The sequence below is a fragment of the Labeo rohita genome, chromosome 15 (assembly GCF_022985175.1).
Source record: "Labeo rohita strain BAU-BD-2019 chromosome 15, IGBB_LRoh.1.0, whole genome shotgun sequence".
Lineage (NCBI taxonomy): Eukaryota > Metazoa > Chordata > Actinopteri > Cypriniformes > Cyprinidae > Labeo > Labeo rohita.
The window spans coordinates 22,122,417-22,144,479 of NC_066883.1; the positions used below are offsets into that span (position 1 = coordinate 22,122,417).

Genomic DNA, 22,063 nt, shown 5'->3' on the forward strand with positions numbered 1-22,063 from the left:
ACAATTGGGAGTATGATTGGATTGGGTCAATAGTCATTATTTCCCAAAGTGCTCTGGGAGAGCAGCTTTACTGTCTGAGAGCTGAAGACCCAACATAGAAAGCATTCTGGGGATAGGGGTACGAACCCACTCACTACAAATCACGATGGACGATTCAGTGTCATTTCAGAAAAAGAAAGCTGACACAAAGAAAACTCTAGTTCTAATACAAACTTCCTATCTGAGATGCATTAAGCATACAGCCAAACAACATATCTCCCTCTAGATTGAAGAGCCATTAGAGTACACCATGTAATTAGTGCAGTGACAACGAATTATCATTATTATTATAATCATGAACAATAATTAGTTTAGAATAGCTGTTGGGAACTAAATAACTGCTTGAGTGTTATTCGCTATGATTTGGACAGCGAATGCTAATCTATAACACTTATATGCCGTACGGATAAGCAAAGAGCGGTCGTTTATCCTCAATGTTTACAGCTTTGATCGCTGCGGTACATCTTAATATGAGGCACCATGTGCAGTTAATTTCAAGCTAGCCATAGACTGTGATCTTGCAATGCATTATGGCAGGAGGACAGGCATTGTTTCTCTGGCTAGGGTGACGCTGTCGGGCCTCTCAAGCTGTCAAAACCCATTTCACCCATTACTTGTGCTACGTTTCCATTACTTTTCTTGCCGTCCTGTAACAAGGCACAAAGCGCATGACAGAGCAGAAATTACAGGTCTGGACTGAGATACAAGGGTACACTTTTGTATTTAATATCACAAACATTAGCCATCTCTTGAGAACAGATTCCATCTTTGATGCCACTTCACCATCAAATATTTGAAAAGTTTGTCATGTTAAATGCCAGTGGGAAAATAACAATTCAATCTATGCTGAAAGAAAAAAAAATAACAGCAATGATATACTCCATATTTAGTTATGACCTCATGTTGAAACACTACACAGAATATTTACATATTTTTTTTATTAATTTGTCAGTGAACTTAGTAAAAAATAAGCACATAAGTAAATACGTAAGTGTGTGTAGGTCTATGTTTGGGGCCTGTAAGATAATTTTATTTTATTTAAAAATAATATACATATCAGTCAAAAGTTTTTGAACAGATTTTTAATGTTTTTTAAAGAAGTCTCTTCTGCTCACTAAGTCTGCATTTATTTGTTGCAAAGTACTGCAAAAAACAGCACAATTTTGAAATATTTTTACTATTTAAAATAACTCTTTTCTGTTTGAATATATTTTAAAATGTCATTTATTCCTGTGATGATGATGATTTTAGCATCATTACTCCAGTCACATGATCCTTCAGAAATCTTTCTAATATTCTAATTTGCTGCTCAAAAAAACATTTATTTATTATTATTATGTTGAAAACAGCTGAGTAGAATTTTTTCAGGTTTCTTTGATGAATAGAAAGTTCAGAAGAACAGCATTTATCTGAAGTAGAAATCTTTAGTAACATTATAAATGTCTTTATCATCACTTTTGATCAATTTAAAACATACTTGCTAAATAAAAGTATTAATATTAATAATTTATTTAAAGAAAATTGTATATATTTATATATATTTTATATAGAGTTATATTGATATATTTTTTTATTAAATATTGATAATAATAATAATAATAATAAAAGAATGTTTGTTGAACAGCAAATCATCATAGATTTCTGAAGGATCATGTGACACTGAAGACTTAAGTAATGATGCTGAAAATTCAGCTGTTATCACAAAAATGTGTGACATTTTAGAATATATTATAAAACAGAAAATAGATCTTTTGAATTTTAATAATATTTAACAATATTACTGTTTTACTGTATTTTTGATTAAATTAGATGAGAAAAAACCATGAAGGTCTGTATACCATGAAGCTATTATATTTATATATAGCGAGCATATATATCAACTACACATCTCCAAATGCTAGTACTCACCTAAAGGACCGACTCTATCAGAGTGGCAACAGAAGAACCATACCATATTCCACTGCACATGTCACGGCTCCGGTTGTTAGATATGGCGTGTACCATGGCAAACGTTATGTTGGCAAAATACATTTACTCTCCATTTCCGTATGCAATCCAACTCCCTTTCCTTCTCACAGATTACTGTCACCCAGCCTTCACTTTCTTCTTTCTGATAGGCCTCTTGCCTGCTCGCACTTGGCCTGGTGTGAGGCATATTCTGGAAGGCGCACAAACCCATAAACCCACATGCGCTCACACAGATCACACAGATCATGACTACTTCACACCAACAGCACACATACAGCCCTCTCACTGAGCTAAGAGGATAATCTGGAGCGGGCCGCAGATTACCGTGGGTTGCCCAGGTAGCTTCTCTGATTGGCTAGAGATGGAGAGCCAAAGCTGTCCTTGATTGACAAAGAAAACTTCTAATTCTAATTTTACTGATCCATTTGCATAATCACTTGCTTTTGTGTTTTTTAGCTTTCTGTCTTGTATCTGAGGATAAAAGTATCTTGTCTCAGTGACAGCGAAAAGAATAAAGCCTAGCCTTGTGAATTCATTCTGTAATGGAGAAATATGCTATACGCTGAATTGATCATGGTCTTACTAATACACGGAAAGGCGCATACATTGACCTTCCGATAATGACTGTATACAGTCAATTGATTAATGAAAAAGGCAAACAACTGCTGTGTATGCTGTTCGAAGCAACCTATAGGCAACTGCTTTAAATCACAAACAGAACAGGCCTGTCGATATTGGTTTGCTCCTGCCCAGTATTAATGGTTGTTTCAAAGCCTACTGAGCTGCCTACCTGCACAGCATTATCAGTTCTAACATCTAAACAAACTAAATTAGTGTCTCAATCGAATAAATTTCCCATTTTCTGTAAAAACCACCCTTACAAAAAATGGGTAGACAGAACGATAGGTAGATAGAATGATATATAGAATGACAGAACAATATACAGAACAATAGTATGATAGATAGAACGACAGAGGGACAGAACGATAGATAGACAGAACAACAGATGGACAGCTAGAGGTAGAATGATAAATTGAACAATAGAACGATAGATTGAATGACAGAATGATAGATAGCTAGAACGACAGATAGACAGCTAGAATGATAGCTAGAACAACAGATAGATAGAATGATAGATCAACAGAATGAGAGGTAGAACGATAGATAGAATGATAGGGAGATAGAACGACAGATAGAACAACAGAACGATAGATAGAACGACAGACAGATAGAACAGAGCAATAGATAGAACAGCAGAACGATAGATAGAACAACAGAACGATAGAACGACAGACAGAACAGAGCGATAGATAGAACAACAGAACAATAGATAGAACAACAGAACGATAGATAGAACGACAGACAGAACAGAGTGATAGATAGAACAACAGAACGATAGATAGAACGATAGATAGAACGATAGATAGATATATAGAGAGAACGATAGATAGATATACAGATAGAACAATAGATAGATAGACAGATAGATAAAATGAGAGAACGATAGAACAATAGACAGAACGATAGATAGATAGACAGATATGTAGATAGAACGATAGATAGAATGATAGATAGATAGATAGATAGATAAAATGAGAACGACAGACAGAACGATAGACAACGATAGAACGATAGACATGTGGATAGAATGGTGGAACGATAGAACGATAGACAGAGATAGATAAAATGAGAGAATGATAGAACAGAACAACAGATAGAATGACAGATAGATAGATAGATAGATAGACAGACAGACATGTAGATTGAACGATTGAACGATAGATAGAATGATAGACAACGATAGACTGATAGACAGACAGACATGTAGACAGAACGATAGAATGATAGAACGATAGATAGAGATACAACAACAGATAGAACGATAGACAGAACATGAGATAGAACGATAGAACAACAGATAGAATGATAGATAAAAAGAGGAAACAACAGAACGATAGACAGAATGATAGACATGTAGATAGAACTATGGAATGATAGAATCATAGATACACAGAGATAGATAAAAAGAAAACAATTGAACGATAGAAAGAAAAACAGAACATTAGAAAGAACGATAGATAAAACGAGAGAACGATAGAGAGATAGAACAACAGAATGATAGATCGACAGAATGATAGAATGAGAGTCAAAAATAAGATACTACAAACAACATTAATATGTTACTATATTATTGCCAAATTCATTTTAAAACTTATTTTTTAGATCATTATCAAATCATTTTTTTTAATTAAATTAATTTCACTTTAATGAATTAAATGGTCATTAAACATAAGCAAATAAAATTGTATAAGTGTAATAACAATATTATTATTATGGTATAATTATTATTACTATCATGAATACCAGTCTAAAACAAAATCACAGCTATCACTGCATAGTCACTTGTGAATGTGGGTCAGTTGAGGCATGCAGCACACTCATAACTAAAAAACATTCACAGGCTTCCCACATTACGATTTCATGACAGCAAAAGCACAGAGTGACTAAGCGGGTGAGAGATCTTCAGCCCCTAAATAAATCATTGTCTCTATGACAAGAGCTAGTGCTCAGATTCTGTCACTGTGTGGACTTGGGGTCTCTGAGTGAATGCAGCCATTTCCTTCAGCGTGCCAGTCTGGTTTTAATAGCTGGGTGGCAGTAACAGCTGCAGCAGGGCCGAGTGTGTGCAAATGCTGTGTGTGTGTTCACTGAGTGGGAAGTGTTGCCTGTCACTCGCCATTATCTCACACAGATGCCTCTCTCCCGGTGGAGGGCAGGCTGGCTGATTTGCTGATGCCTCCTGTGTGTCTGGGAGGAGAGGGAAGTGGACAAAACGAGACTTGAAACTTGCCTAAACATCTACAGCACAGACTATCAAAGAGCAGATTACTGTCAGCTTCAGCGACACGTAGTGTCTCTCGTACATTTAAATGATAACCTTTTAGTCATTTCTCATTATAACAGATTTCTGTAAATAGATGCCTCTGAACTGACAAACACTGCCATTTCTGCAAAAAAAAAAAGCCAGTACATGCTCCGAAGTCCCGAACTGAATTAAATGATTCAATCTGAATCAAATGATTTGCAATACGCAAACTTTTGATCTGGATCAAATGATTCGCAATACACGCTCCAAAGTCCTGATCTGAGTCAAACTATTCACATTACGCAAATTTCCAATCTAATTGTTTCACAAACCCGCACCATAGTCCCGATCTAAATCAAATGATTCACAATACGCTACATTTCGATCTAAATCAAAAGATTTGCGCTACGTGCTCCGAAGTCCCATCTGAATCAAATGATTCATGATACGCAAATTTCCAGTTTAAGTCAAATGTTTCGCAAACCCACTCTGATGCCCCAATCTAAAACAAATATTTGTGATACACGGTTTGAAGTCCTGAACTGAATCAAATGATTTGGGATACGCAAATTTCCAATCTAAGTCAAATGACTGTGAACCTGCTCCGAAGTCCTGATGTAAATCAAATGATTAATGCTTTGCAAAGTTCTGATCTAAATCAACTGTTTCGCGACACACGCTCCAAAGTCACGATCTGAATTAAATGATTCAAGATACGCAAATTTCTAATCCAAGTCAAATAATTGCGAACCCGCTCTGAAGTTCTGATCTAAATCAAATGATTTTCACCACGAGAAGTCCCGATCTAAATCAAATGATTTGCGATGCATGATTTGAAGTCCAGATCTGAATCAAATATGCATTCAGAAATCCCAGTCTAAATCAAATGATTCACGATACGCAAATTTCTAATCCAAGTCAAATAATTGCGAACCCGCTCTGAAGTTCCGATCTAAATCAAATGATTTTCACCACGAGAAGTCCCGATCTAAATCAAATGATTTGTGATACATGATTTAAAGTCCAGATCTGAATCAAATATGCATTCAGAAATCCCAGTCTCCCAGAAGTAGGATTAATTTAACCATGTGAAAAGATATGTGCTTATTATGTGCTCTACTTTATAGATACATTGCCTTTTAATAATTCAAGCATTTTTCAAGTACCTGTTCAGGAATACTGCTATTTTCGAAGGATTTTCCAGGTCTTAAATTTAAGTCAAATTCAAGTACTTCAAGCACTTTAAGCACCTTGTACAAACCCCGAGTTAATGTGTTCTTTGCACACAAAAAGTATTCTCGTAGCTTCAAAAAATTAAGGTTAAACCACTGATGTCACATGGACAATTTTAACAATGTCCTTACTACCTTTCTGGGCCTTAAACATGTCAGCTGCGTTGCAGTCTATGCAGGATCAAAAAGCTCTTGAATTTCATCAAAAATATCTTGATTTGTGTTCCTAAGATAAACAAAGGTCTCATGGGTTTGGAACGACAGGAGGGAGAATTTTCATTTTAAAATAGAAAACAGTTATTTTAAACTTCAATATTAAAAAATATCACTACTTTTACTGTATTTTTACCATTTTTTAAATCTCAAAGCCAGCTGGTTTAGTTCAAGGCTTAGAACTCTTTTGAAAATCATTTTAATCACCATGAAGAAAAAAGAGAAAAACACTTCTGGAACTTGAGAGAGTATTCAAAGAATACAGACAGAGGGTTTCGAGAGCGTATTGAGAGGAAGTACTCCGAGAGTACTGAGATGGTATTCAGATAAAACTCATAGAAAAGAGTAACACTTACAGTGTGTGACACCTGCCAGGGTTTGATAGAAAGTGGGTGTGTCGCTGTCGTCGGTCAACGTGACGCACACCCCACCTGACAGCAGCCAGCGGGAGAACGTAAAAGCTTCTTTATTCTGCAGAAGCCAGCTCTTAAACTTCTCATAATTCACCTTCTCTCCCTAGACAGAAACAGACAGAAACACTGTAAAGAGTGCAATTCTCTAATGAACCCATGACCGACATAAAGAGCATGACAAAAGGTTGGAGAATTGAGAAGTTGGACTGTGTCCTTAGTTGCTTCCCCTTGTGCAGTGAAGGGGAAGCTTTCTCATTAGTAATATGAACTAAATTCTGTTGTATGCAGATACATTCGTGTGAGTGGGTTGAGTAAAGAGATAAGAGAGTTTTAGAGCTGCTGCCAAGGGATAACCAACAAAAGTGCTGGCTCGTAGTGGCTTTTCCTTAAATCAAGAAAGAGATGCTGCAGCAGGAAGAACGAAGGCTGAGAAGAGAGCGCAAAAAAGAGCTAATATAGAAATAGGAGGGAATGTATGTCAAAGCATATTATGTGACCTTACTAGCTGCAACATTTGCACTGTCAACCTTTTAAGCTTATGATTAGAGCAGGGCTATCATACAAAGGAAGCTCTCTCTGTAAACAAGTTTAAACAGGGCAAATGGTTCAAAAGATACAGTATATATAGATTTTGGCATCAATGAAGTAAGTCGCTCAGCTCTGACAGATTGGATTAAAAAGCCATGTAATCTATTTATCAGTCAGCAAATACCAAATACCACATTGGGCTCTGTCCCGCGGGAAAATGTTACACTTTCTCCAGACCTTTACTTGAAAGCCAAAAAACCACTTTGTAGTGTCTTTAGGCATGTTTCAATCCAAACAGTCTAATTTATGTAACCTAAAGAGACAGTTTACCCAAAAATGAAAATTACCCCATGATTTACTCACCCTCAAGCCATCCTAGGTGTATATGACTATCTTCTTTCGGACGAATACAATTGGAGTTATACTGAAAAATGCCCTGGCTCTTCCAAGCTTTATAAATGGTGCTGACGCAATATGGAGTACTTTTTATGATGGATGGATGCACTTTATTAGACTCCAAAATCTCATCACCCATTCACTGCCATTATAAAGATTGGAAGAGCCAGGACATTTATTAATGTAACTCTGATATTCGTCTGAAAGAATAAAGTCATATACACCTAGGATGGCTTGAGGGTGAGTAAATCATGGGGTAATTTTCATTTTTGGGTGAACTATCCCATAAATTTGTGAAATATCAGATTGTGACATATTGCATTTCTTCTAACCACATAAAAAACACACCTGAAAAATGTGGTGCTTCAACTATACGAGTTGTGTATATGTAAATGTACTCATTTATGGTGAAAAAATTCTTAAAAACCATATAAATTTAACCTTATGGTTATTGTGGAAAAAAAAACACTGTGTGACTGAATAGCATGATGGTTGGTCTGAGAAGTCACAAGACTAGTGAGGCCGAGGTAAATCACACAGTTTAGCTGTCCTGCACTGACCTCTGTGAAGCACTTCCTAAGAGAGGGCGGGACCTCCCCATCCACTGAACGCAGCATGTTCTCCACATCCTCCCGGACAACATAGGTCCCCGAATCACTAGCGAACAAGCTGAAGATGTCTGTGGATACAGAGGACAGGCTGGTTAATACACACACACCTTATCAGAGTCTAGCAGGCAATGTGTCTCGCACCCTCACATCAATCACAGCTGTCAGGGACACAGCGTGACACACACCAGAGTAGACAGTGCATCTACGGGGAATATGAGACTGTGAAGTGTCCATGCAGCTACCAGCTTGACTAAAGAAACACAGTGCAAAACAAAGCTAAATAACATTTGGATAATTAAATATGCTGAGCCTCAGGTGCGCTTGTTTAGATGGCTGTTTGAAATGGAATTAATCGGGTTTCTCCTGTGATGTACAAAACAAACAATATACACACGTACTTTGTAAGGCCGAATAAGGCTATTTAGAAGTGATGCTTTAAATCCTGAAAATAAAGCTACTACAGAGAGTAATTAATCTGCAATGCATCATGCACAAATATGTAGAGCATTTAATTACAGTGAAAAACATGCAAGATCTCTGTAAACCTACATTTGGCTTTCTCTTCATCGCGTCCTCTTGTTAATAGGACCAGCCCAACGATCAGGTAGTTGAAGTGCAGCCCTTTAGATGTGCCACCAAAAGAGTTGTAGATCACCTACAACCGATGAAACAGGGAAAAAGGATGCAGATTAAATTTAGCGTGTTAAATGCAGTTAACTGTCCTAAGGTCTGTTCACACTTTAATAAGAGTTTTGCAGCTATAGGAGTCAGTGATTACTGGCACTGAGCTAGATTTTGCCATCGCACTCAACTTAATGCAAAATTATCAGTGATGCAACAACTACCATGGGAGTGAAGATACTTGATGCAAGTAGGATTCTAGAAATACAACAGCTCAGACATTTAGCGCATTGTCAGTCAGTGTGAATGGCCCTTTCTAAAGAACACAGGAAATGATGCAAAGTAGATAGAATTGCATGTAATGATTATGCAAATGTCATACAATGAGATCTACACAGATTACACGGATGACAATACAAACTCATTTGAGTTTATAAATACTACTAATAATAATTAAATAAAAAAAAATATATTATTTATCATTAAGCATAGTTGGAATAATGTTTTACAGGTATTTACAGGACAAAGCAACCAAAATGAAACAGAAAACATGTATCTTCTGAATTTCATTATAGTTACACAACAAAGAAGGTCATTACTTCCCATCAGTATGCTATTACTAAATCTACTGGTGTTCGGCGCTTAAGACAGACAGCCTGGTGTTAGCTGTTATCTCAGACCTTTGATTTCCGCTGAGATTCAGAGAAACATCCAGACTTTTAATGATAATGCTCTGTAGATACATATCTCCCCATAAATCAGTTGACAATGTTCAGTTTAATACAGAGAAAACATTACATTTTCTCCCAACCGCACTGCAGGGTTACATATAATGTATTGCAGTATAAAAAATATCCCTGCAAAATGTGCCTCAGCAGGAGGCTCACCAGTAAAATACTTTTCTTCCTGTTTTTGATCATTTCTATTCCACAGAGACATCTCACGCAGACATAATTCACTTTTATGCCTGGTATGACACCATGTCTTTCCCTTAACGCCACATATAACTAAAATTTTCACGCCCCCAGATGCCTACTGCACAGTGTAGCGCTCTGCGGCATACAAGACAAACATTTACTAGGAAAAAAAGCACAAGAACATTGTAATGTTTCCTGTAATTCTGAGCAAGTTGGTGGTGTCAAAAGCTGGGACTTCCACACATTGACAGGTACCTTCCCTGTGGTATCAATCTTGTGTCAAACTGAACATGACGAAGTCCAAATCTTGACTGACAAGTTAGACTACAGCCTCACTGGTGAGCAGAGTCCAAAATTCACTTTTTACCCTTATCCACCTGTCAAGGAACTTCTGACACTGAAACATTTAAAAACATATTTATAGATTAAAACAGTTAAATAAACAAAAAGTAAATAAATACATAATTTAAGTAAATAAACCAGTATGAGTGAAAAATAACTTAATTCCAGAAATCTATTGGTTGTGATTGTCATGCGCATTATGTCAGTAAAGCCGGTTCTGTAATCAGTAGTAAATCAAAACGTGTATGCTTTCAGATGGAGCAGCATTTACTACACAGAGCTGTAGTTCACTGACAACCTACGCAAACCCCCATTCATAATCGCAGATGATATAAGCAATATAATCAATGACATTATGAAATCGTTCTGTGAAAATTAAAGTAATTTGCGCAGCTTCTCAGTGAACTACGGCTCTGTGTAGAAAATGCTGCTCCTTCTGAAAGCATGTAAAAATACCACATTTAATAACATGTTTTTACTTCAAACTCACTTCATAACATCAGTCGAGGGTTCGAAATAAATGCTTCTGTGAGATTATGTGGCTTCTTACACAGAATAAAGCGTGCAACATATTTATAGTATTCCAAGCACTGATAAAGGCTATGTTGATTACCATTGCATTATTATACACTTTATTATAATGAAAATTATAATAATTACAATAAGATCTCAGATAAATCATATATTGTCACGTTGAATCAATGAAGCAGTTAAATCTTCTGTTTATTCAGCTACCGCTATAGGGATTTCCTAGATTTCTTCTGCGTATTTGGAGTTTCCGCACGAGAGCACCCTCTGGCCTTTCGCGATTGCGGTATCATAGCAGTTTTCCTGCAGCCCTACAAGTGACCAGTTATTCTGTTTTAAGCATAACTTATTTATTAGTACTGTCAAATCGATTAAATTACGATTAATCACATACAATTTAATTATATCTATATATAAATACACACGTACATACACGTATATATTTAAAGCATACTTAGACAAGGTTCATAGTTGACAGTTTCCATCACCCTGTTTTTATGCACATTTTAAAGTATTGCATCAAAAATGAGTAAGGGAAATGGCACATTTTGGGAAAAACAAAACAAAACAAAACTTAAATTGCAAAAAAAAGTTTACGCTAGCTCAAGGTGGTTTTTGAATGCAAATAATAAGAGACGTAAATGCATTTGCCAAATAAATTTGCCAAAAAAGTCATGTGACTTTGCGTGATAGGATGGCATAACCTGACTAACCAGTGGACAAATCTGGTTGCACAGCATCTGAAATGTTGTTACGCTTATTCTTAAATGCCTGAGCAAAGTCCGTCGTCAAAATATACTGCGGTCCCAAACAGCAGGCATCCACCCCAAAAAGCAATGATCGCATTTATTGCGTTTTGTCTGCATGCTCTGAGGCACAAGTAATTTATACATATAAAAATGACTACATTCAGTGGCTTCTCCTACTTTTCTTAGTGATATTTAGAACCAGTATATCAGGAAGTGACGATTTTGTTCTCTTTGACTCGTTGGATGGAAACTTGGATGGATGTTGGATGCTTATTTGCAAATGTTTTATGCAACATTCCAATTCTGTGCACAAGTTAAATTCGCAATTTTGGATGGAAAAGCTAGAGTCACGCAATGAACTGAATTGATTAATCGTGATTAAAATTGATTAATCACGACTAATCACATCCAATTTAATTCTATGCATATATAAATACACACACATACATATACATAGAAATATATACATGTATATATTCATATTGATATACAATTGATACATCACATATATTTCTTAAGTATACGTGTTAGGGCTGGACAATCAATCGAAAAGCAATCGAAACCGAAATATAGAACCTTTAACCGCCGTAATTTTCCCATGTCAGTTATTTAATTTTTTTTAAATCCTGTTAATACTTTCCCATTAGAAACAAAATACATAACATAAATTTATGTCTCTGACCATTTGGTTTCCTAGCTAAATGTATAGTAAACTAACCATCCTGTTTGCGCCAGAATCTATTCATATAGTTGGCACTCAGCGAGTGTTAATTTTGTCCATGCTGGCAAGTCTGAATGAAGTTAAGGTCTGGTTAATGAACACTGTGTTGTCATCCATCTCCACCGCTCTGGCCTCAGTTTTGTGTGGATTCGCCTGAGTAAAGCTGGCTGCAGTCTTGGCCAGAGGGCAGAGAGGATGTCAGCACTCAGGCTCAGGCTTGGAGGAGCTGTCGGCACTCGACTGGAATGCACAGTTTACCATTATGTTGAAATCAGTACACAAAGCCTCTAGCTTAACATATGGCATTTAGTTGATAATTTTAATTGCTAAAGCTTTATCTAATAACCTTTTGCTGGGTGGATATTGGAATGTGTGCAGCCATTCACTCCTTGCGTGCCGTTTACACACATAAGTCACTGCATTAATGTGACTTGGAGGGTGGTATGTATTCTGCTCTGACAGCATGTCATATTTACTGGACAAATTTAAAGCTCCTGTAACAGAATTGTTTCTGAAACTACACTGTACAGCTGCAAACTATATACAAACACACAAGCCATTCTTATTGAAACCGGCATTCATGATGAATAATGTAGCACGTTTCCGTAGCATGTAATCATTACCCTTTGATGTAATACAAACACAGAGCAACTGAAGGTGGAGGTAATGATCAACTAGAGCATTCCAGAAGCTGACACATGCACAGACAGGAAGTTGAAGGAATAAAGGGGGGAAGTGTGCGATGCTGCAAGCGATTTAATGAGGCTGGGTGCTAAAGATCAGCATGAGGTGTTGGCTGACTGGCTACGAGCTGAGTTCAGGGGAAGCGACCCACTTATCACAGCGATGAAATGAGCAGCTGGGTGCCCGGGGTTCCTTCTGTCTGTGCCAACCGATGATGGACGCAGCGCAAGATGTCACCTGCAGCCATCCATACGCATGTGTGGGTGCATGTAGGTTAAGTGATTAATATTGATTTTGAAGCATAGTAAGACAGGGTGGAGCTACAAGCTGTTTCCATCACCCCGTTTTTATGCATATTTTGAAGTATCGCATCAGATATGAGTGATGGAAAGGCCAAAAAAAAAAAAAAAAAAAATCCCTTCATTTGCAAAAAAGTTTTGATGCTCGTTTAAGGTGGTTTCTGAATGCAAATAATGGAAAATGAAAGCGCATTTGCTTAATACATTCCTCCATGCATATCAAATACGTCAAGTGACTTTGCGCTATGGGACGGCATAACCTGACTAACCAGCGGACTGATCTTGTTGCACAGTATCTGAAATTTTGTTATGGTCATTCTAAATGCCAAGTCTGTCGTCAAGGTATTATGAAAGGTGATCTGACCAATCATAACGCAGAATCCGCTGTTTTTTCCAACAACAAAAAAATTAACAGGAGAGTAGATTAACTTCGGTGGACTTAAACATGAAAAATTGTGTGTACTGAATAGAAAACGCAGACGGGATTGCAGAGTCCATTCACTGAAATGGAATAAATCAAAAGCAGGACTGTCACTTAATTCAAATTGTGAAATGGACTAGTGTCCATAAATATTAATACGCAAAAAGAGGGTTTAAATATAAATCCTGCATGTTGCCAAATTAACCACTTAATTGCAGAAAAAAAAAATATTATTAAAACTTTTTTTTTTGGTGTTTTCATGCCTTTATTTAGATAGGACAGTGTAGTTTTGACAGGAAGCGAAGTGGGTGGGATCGGGAAAGGTCCAATTTTTCAACTTCCAATTTTGCAACTTTTCAGTTAAATTCGCAACTTACCACACATTTTACAAGATAAGATGCTGCAAATCATTCATCATCATCCTATCAGCCATCTCTCCTTACTCTCCTTACTATATTGGCATCAATGGTACTTTAATATGTATGTATGTAATTTGTCTTGTATTTTGCCTATAATTCTGTGTTCCAGTCCATTTTAAGCCAACAATATTATAATTTTTAAACAATCGTTGACTTAAATAGCAAAATCAAAAAGCAAATCAAATATTGATTTTGTTGAGGTGACTTCATTTCCTCATCACCTTTTTAAGCAAAAAACTGTGATTCTCAGTTTATCCAGAAATGTTGCAGCTCTAGGTGATGGAATCTCCAAGGTGAAAATGTGAGGAAAATGTCACCTTTGGTTCAAGTAAATGGTCTGGAAATCAGTGCTAGGTGACATGTGAAAGAACCACTTCAGCAAAAAATTCACTTGATAAATGCATTGCAAGGTGCCTGGCAAGAATCAGGATTAGACACAGTACAAGGTTGTGGGAAAAGAGCTAAAAATAACCATGTAACTACATCCCTTTTTCTTTTTCTGTTTTTCTTGGATGAGTGGCAGCTTTATTCTGCTAAAAGAATTTCCTTGGACTGCAGCCAAGAGTGAGAGTTCATAACAATACCTGCCGAAAGATTCACGACTGTAGAGTCAAGTCCTGCTAAAGGCCTCCATGAGTTTTAAGGACTTCTTTTAATTGAGACTAAAACGTCAAAGAGATATGCCCCCCCTCATAAAGCGCTTTTAGAGTATTGATCCGATGCATTATTCACAATAAAACTGGCCGAGAGCCACGCAGAAACAAGCCGAAAATAACTAGCCAGGCTGGCCTGCAAATACTAGTTCCTATGACAACAAGAAGAAAGTATGGACCAGTGAGGTTTCTACTGAAATAGAGGGGGATCTCTGTATGATTCATCTAGCAGAGAACAGACTGTAAAGTTACAGGAGGCAGGTAGAGAGGGCAACACGAACTCACGGTTACTGCGGTCAGGTCACGGGGAAGTCTTTAAATGTCAGCCGATGATGTGTGAGAATGTTTTACCATAAAGTCCCACCTTTCAGTTAGTGCTTCTCTGGGTTACAATTGGTAACCACATGACTGTGAGTATTTGAAGCATCAGCAAACCAAAACTAAACTACACACGAATAGGGAAATAGCTTAGTTAAACAACACCCATGCAAAGAACACCAAATCAACAATGGGGAACTGCATGTTGTAAATAAAGCAGAAAATATACTCTAAATTCATCCAACTATCAAACGAACATGTACCACTTGTAGCCTGTCAGAAAATAAACAAGGGGAACAGACTAATCTATCACAGAACTGTTAAAACATGAAGAAACAGCACTGAAACAAGCAGTGGGCGGCTGGAGAGAGACTATGATGATGTGTGGTGTTTTGATGATGTTTATGTTGTGTCAAAGCTTAACTAACCTCTGCAACCTTTGGAGGAACTCCATCGCCCAGTACTTCCCTGTAGAAGCATTGCTGGGTCATATAGACAGACAGGCCACTGGTCCTCTTGAAGGCATCTCGCAGACGTTTGAGCTCCACATCGGTAACTGTGAACACAGTAGGAGGTTGTCAAACAGCTGTACAGGATATGAGGTGGTTATCAATAAAAATGACTTCAAAAAGAGGTTTACACATAATATTACGGAGAGCGACTTATTGTCTAAAGGTCTGTTCTGACGTTTGATGTCTTGTTTAGTATGTGGTATTAAATTATGCTTAATACTCACAGTTAAATACTAAATATTCCTCATTCTCTGAAAAACAATGTCTGAATATCTGATAGAATTGTATGTAATATTACAAAAGAAGCAACTTTGAACAGCATGATATTTCTGAACTGGCACCAAGCGGTTCATTAATTCATTTACTGCTGTTTTTCCATGCTAAAACATCATTTTGATGCGAATGGGCCTTGGGCCTGAGAAAGGTAGCTCTGACTGCTGAGCAAACTTCCTATAAGTCAAAGTCAATGCCATCTTTGCACATTTCTCTCCTCTAGCTCAAAGCACGTTGAGTTATGATGGCAGAGAGGGACTACAGCCAGTACTCTTTCATCTCTCTCCCTCTCTCTCACACACACTCATCCCTTTTAAAACATCACCGCCTCTGCAGCCTGTATTTAACCCAGACACTTACAGGAGACCACTGCTGCTTCTCACCACTCATAGCCTTGTACTGCCTAGCACAATACATCACAGACCTGCTCATAAACCACAACACTGTTCTGACCATCAATAACAGGGTCAGGGCCAAGAGTAGAGGGCCAAAACACAATGCTTTCTGCAAATGGGATATTTCCAGAAATGCTTTCTGACAGAACAGACTTTGAAATATTGTTAATAGAGACATCCAAGTGGACTTTAAAGGACAGTTCACCTAAAAATTAATATTGTTGTCATTTACTTAAAATGAAGTTGTTCCAAGTTGTTTGAAGATGGAAAAAATGGCTACAGGCAGCTGTTACCAACATTTTTCATCAAAATATCTAATTTTGAGTTCAACAGTAGAAAATCATTAAGGCTTGGAACAACATGAGGGTAAGTAAACGATGACAGAATTTAAATTTATTGCTGAACCATACTTTTGAGAACGCTTGGATTTATCCGGTACATACACTACAAATAAAAGCCACAAAAGCCACTCTATTGTAGTAGTTGTTAGCATATCATTGAAGCAGAGTGACTATGACCCCAAAAAAGCCCCTCTGTTCAAAGCATTTGAGGAATGATGTTCACTGATGACTCAGTGGAGTTGTCACAGTATGGAGCTGAGCCTTTCCTGCCCTTTGTTTTGTTGTTGTTGTTTTTAACTAAAACATTTTTTTTTATTTTATTAAAAACTGGTTGCAAATGTGCATACAGATTTTTATGAACAAACAGCAATGATAACAACTTAAATTTTACAAATCTTAAATAAATCTTGTGTAATTTTAAAACAGATGTCATTGAAATTAATGATGACCTGTGGTTCACTGAATCAGATGCTGATTTAACAACCGCATCTACTGATTCAGTGAGTTCATTCAGTGACAAAAATGATTTAAACTGGTTCAAACCTAGGCCTATAACTCATCAGAATCACTTGTTCCCAATCGGACTAAACTAGCCGAACTGTATGTTTAAATTTATTAAAAAGAACTAGTTAATGAGAATCACTTGTCACTTACACAATCAAGGCAGGATGAAAGTTGGGGCGTTCAAGATTTATCTCCCCCACCAAACACAGAATTTTTTGTTATTTATGAGACAATGCTTCCTAGCCAAACACATCATTTTCTAGGTTTCCACATTTTCACTATTAGGGATGATAGGGTGCTATTACACATCTCCTGAATGAGTCCAGAGTCTCCCAATCAAAAACACAGACAAGGAAGACGCAAAAACGAGCAATCTCATATGTAAGCAGATGCATTTGAAAAAATGCGATCATCATCAACAAACAGCAAATAAATGAAAACTGCCTAATGTTACAGAGCAAACTGTTGATCCAGGATGTGGTAAAGGACTCTGTGAAGCTTTGGGGGTGCTGATGGAAGTCACGTACAGTATCTTTGCTTTGACCATCGTACTGAATATGATCCAGATGCAGTATTTGATAAAAATGTGTTTTTCTCAGCTTTTTGCTCAAAATGTTGCTTTTTTAAAAATGAAACTTAGCAGTGTTTCCCCTGCCATTATATTAGGGAGGGACGGCCGCCCCCCCTTTAAGGGCAAGTTAATTTTATTTCATTTTCTTTTCGATATAGCGCCAGATCACAACAAAAGTCATTTAAGGTTACCTTTCCTATAGAACAGGTCTATATCTTGTTCTTTTATTAAACAAACTAAATGGTCTTATGTTATTTACATTATGCACACGACGGCATGTCATTTCTGTCTCTACATGGGCGCGCATCTACAAAATCCACGAAAACGCGGAGTCCATTCATAAAAACGAAATTTACTCTACAGCGCAGAAATTTTTGGATGAATAAATCAAAATTGGGTCTGTCACTTAATTCGAATCACGATATGGACTAATGTCCATGAATATTAAAAACCAAAAAGATGGTTTAGATATACATCCTGCATGTTCCGCTTGGCTCTGCATGTATGAATAGCGGAAACACGGTTTTGTTTACTACACAAATACTGAAGCACACGTGAGGCTTGTGGTGATTTTCAGCCTCTGCACCTCATTTTATGATGAAATGAAACTAGAATCATATCATACTAGCATCATATCAAACTGTACACACACCGAAACTTCACAGCAACCTCTGTTTGTTTGCCAAAATATAAAAGGTTTCATTTTCAATTGAATAAAAACAAATACATGTTTAATGCCTTCATTTGATTATCAGAAAAATTTAAACAAACTTTTTTGGAAAAAAAAAAAAAAGAAAGAAAAGGATTGTAGAACCCTATTGTTCAAAATGTTGAAATTGAGAGTTTTTACACTGGAATAAATATTTTTGGTGTTATACAGAGAGTAAAGTACCCCAAAAAAAATACCGTTGGGTACCGGCACTCCTGCCCCATCCATCCCCTGACCCTGACCCCACCCCAAAACTGTGAACCTAAGGGAAACACTGCTTACTAACATTCAGGTGTTGATAAAAAAAAAAAAAAAAATTCTTAAAGCTAGAATAAAAGATCTTCAGATATTCATACAAGAAAATATACTGGGGGCCATCAAATTTTAGTGAAAATGATCAAAAATATCGGTGGTGGCTGGCAACTTTTTTTTTTTTTTAAATGCTAGCAGTGAATGAGTTAATTTGATCATTTGAAATGTAAAAATATACTGCCACAAAAAGTAAATCTATGCATTTCCACAAAACCTGACAAAAAGTGTTCAAATTCCCTCTTCTAATCCTCATACCTGTGCCTTGTTTTCTCAGCTGTATGGCGACGAGGTTGAGTCTAAGGTTAAATCTGACTGGTTGATCAGTGATTAGCATATGTGCGCATGTCATTGTGATGTGACTTCAATGATAGCGAAAATGATTATGATTACGGAATCTTGTTAAAGAACAATTTCGGCACAAAAGTGAGGCTTTGAGCTGGAATACTGTCATTAAAAAGCTTCATGAAGCCTGTGAGCTGTATCAAGAATCTGAAGAGATGCATATGAGGGTGAATCACATTCATACACACAATGCTTGGCTTCGGAAAGGGAGTTAAAAAGAGCATTTTCATCTCTGAGATAGAATTCTCTGGCTCAGGATGTTAAGGACAATTTTTTGGGCATAAAATCACTAAAGAAAAATACCAAGATTTTTATTTTATCTTGATCTTTATCTTTATTTCCAAAGCACCAAACTGGTTTTTCCAATGAGTCAATGGAAAGAAACACTGTTTACATCCTATACAAGTAGTTGACATTCAAGACTACGTCCAATAGCACATGGCAGAACTATTTCAAATGAAGTGAATGTTAAGGAAAAGTTTTGATTAACTGAAATTTAAATAAAATTTAATTTCAAAGAATGAAAGACACTTCCCACAGTCTGAGATTTACATGAGCTATTTGACATTTCTTATAGACTCGGTAATGTTATTGGTCTCAATACAACCAAATCAGCTGAGTAATCAGTTATGCCAATATATCACTCCACAACTAAGCAGAGAATATTTACTCAATAGTCATGTCACAGTCTTCATAATACCAGGAAGACATGGGTATTTTGTGCTGCGAAGATATGACGACAGGAAACAGACTGCATATTCTTGGACGTGACATGGGGTGAACCATAAAACACTGCCTGAGAAAACAGTTTAGAGCTCTGAGGGTCATAAAAATTCCTTAAGACTAAAGGAGGTTGATTTTTTTTTACTAAGCGGGAGAAAACCTTTAATCCCCAAATTACTTTGTTCTCCCAGCCAGGTCACAAACTAACTATAGGAAAAGACACTAGGTCACAAGGTGAGGTTGGTCATTGAGGTATCTTTTTCTTCACGTGATACAGAATGCACAGACACGGCCGTGGAATAGACCATTGCATCAGATGTTTTAAAGTCGACAGGTCAGCAGATGCGCACTAATAAATCTCTGCAGGCTCTCCGCAGGCATTTTAATAGACCTGGAGGGCGTGTAATTATTCTGTAGAAGAAAAGCATCAGATGAGGTGAACAACATCCCAAATTCATAAACACAATCATGGCGCCAGATGTTCCGATGATATTGTCAACGCAAGTGCTGCAGATATTTTCTGTGCATGTGCAAAAAGAACTCCTGACCAGTTTTTGAGGTAATTATAAGACAATTAAGCAGATTCTATTTAGCAATTCTCCAATTACTCTCTCAAAGGTGCCAAAGTAATATCCGCAAACTATAAGACGGCTTCTCTTGGGAGACAACAATGCAGCTTTAAAAACGTTAATGAAAAAGATGAAACATTGGAATCTGTTAACTAAATTTTCAGAATAATTGCTGTAATGTATATCAATATAAAAAAAAAAAACACATAAAAAAATACTCAGTATGGAAAACAGAACTGTCAGTAATGATTATTTATGTAATGGAGTAATCAGTCGATTATTCAGATGATTGAAGGAGAACTCCACTTCCAGAACAATAATTTACAAATAATTTACTCACCACCTTGGCATCCAAGACGTTCATGTCTTTCTGTCCTTGGTCGTAAAGAAATTATGGTTTTTGAGGAAAACATTTCAGGACTTTTCTGCATATAATGGACTTCATTGGTGCCCCGAATTTGAACTTCCAAAATGCAGTTTAAATACAGCTTTAAAGGGCTCTAAACAATCCCAGCCGAGGAAGAAGGGTCTTATCTAGCGAAACAATCGGCCATTTTTTTCGAAAAATAAAAAAATTGTATATTTTTAAGCACAAAAGCAGTGTAGCACATGCTCTGGATTGCACTTCCACGGGTCGTTCTTGAACGATTTTTCATTTCTTAGTCTTTGCATTCGCTTTGTAAACACTGGGTCTGTGGTTTCGCCTACGTTCCGTGTGACCTTTCGACATGATTCAATAGTATGTAAACACGCATCCCAGAGCCTGTGCTACACAGCTTTTGTGCTTAAAAAGTATACAAATTTTTATTTTCAGAAAAAAACGACCGATCGTTTCACTAGACAAGACCCTTCTTCCTCGGCTGGGATTGTTTAGAGCCCTTTGAAGCTGCATTTAAACTACATTTTGGAAGTTCAAAATCGGGGCACCAATGAAGTCCATTATATGGAGAAAAATGCTTTCCTCAAAAACGACTGAAGAAAGAAAGACATGAACATCTTGGATGACAACGGGGTGAGTAAATTATTTGTGAATTGTTGTTCTGGAAGTGGAGTTCTCCTTTAATCGAGTAATCGGATTATTACGATTATTTTTTTGTGGTATTAAAAATACACCCAAGCAAAAATAGTCTTTAAAATGACATAATATATATAATAGAAATGAGGCAATAAAAATGAGTTCAAATAAAGTATCAAAAGCAAATAATCATATGGTTTTATTGAACAAATCTGTTAAAATGCATAATTTATTTTACACAACAGAACTAATGTACATTATGCATTATTAGCAGAGGGTGCCAAATGCCTGACGAGTGTTTTTACACTTTACAGTGCAATCTTTTCCTTGTTTAATATTGACTAAACAACATTTAATTCAAATGTCCACTTAATCTTTAATATTTAGTCATTTCTTTATGACAGAAATGCTGCAACCACTGTAATTTCTTAAAATATGTGGACATCAAAACTTTTAAACTCTAGAGTGAGGGTTTAAAATATTATTTTGAAATCGCAATAAACAGTTAGCATATTGAGAAAGATGATGATGTAATCTCCTGTGTTTATAAATGATCTACCGTACAAATGAAATGGCACACGTTGCATTTCCATATGAATGTTCTAAAAAAAACAACAACTCACAGTTATATGCAGAGATGGAGTTTGAGACAGTCCACAGATGTAAATGATAACTGTTTATGTAAAGCAGAATTTATTGTGAAAGGAGCTGCTCTGAGGCGCATGTACGTAACCTACATGCATGTAAATAATTTAATCATAGCGTTTATGAATTTACAATAGCATCAGATGGGTTTATTATATCATGCAGCCTTGGAAAATGGTCTGACAGTGTGTTTCATGGATTCTTGTCTGTTGAA

The 22,063-nt window shown here is 36.7% G+C and overlaps 1 protein-coding gene across 3 annotated transcripts in view; it reads right to left on the reverse strand.

Annotated features, from left to right (window-relative positions):
- Positions 1-22,063, reverse strand: part of usp32 (ubiquitin specific peptidase 32) — a 57,319-nt gene that overhangs the window by 29,169 nt on the left and 6,087 nt on the right. For all 3 annotated transcript variants that reach the window (XM_051129426.1, XM_051129427.1, XM_051129424.1), the window contains exons 2-5: positions 15,367-15,494; positions 8,816-8,921; positions 8,216-8,334; positions 6,675-6,834 (exon numbers count right to left, since the gene is read on the reverse strand). In XM_051129426.1, coding sequence (XP_050985383.1) covers positions 6,675-6,834; positions 8,216-8,334; positions 8,816-8,921; positions 15,367-15,494 — 513 coding nt within the window. The remainder of the gene's footprint in view (positions 1-6,674; positions 6,835-8,215; positions 8,335-8,815; positions 8,922-15,366; positions 15,495-22,063) is intronic.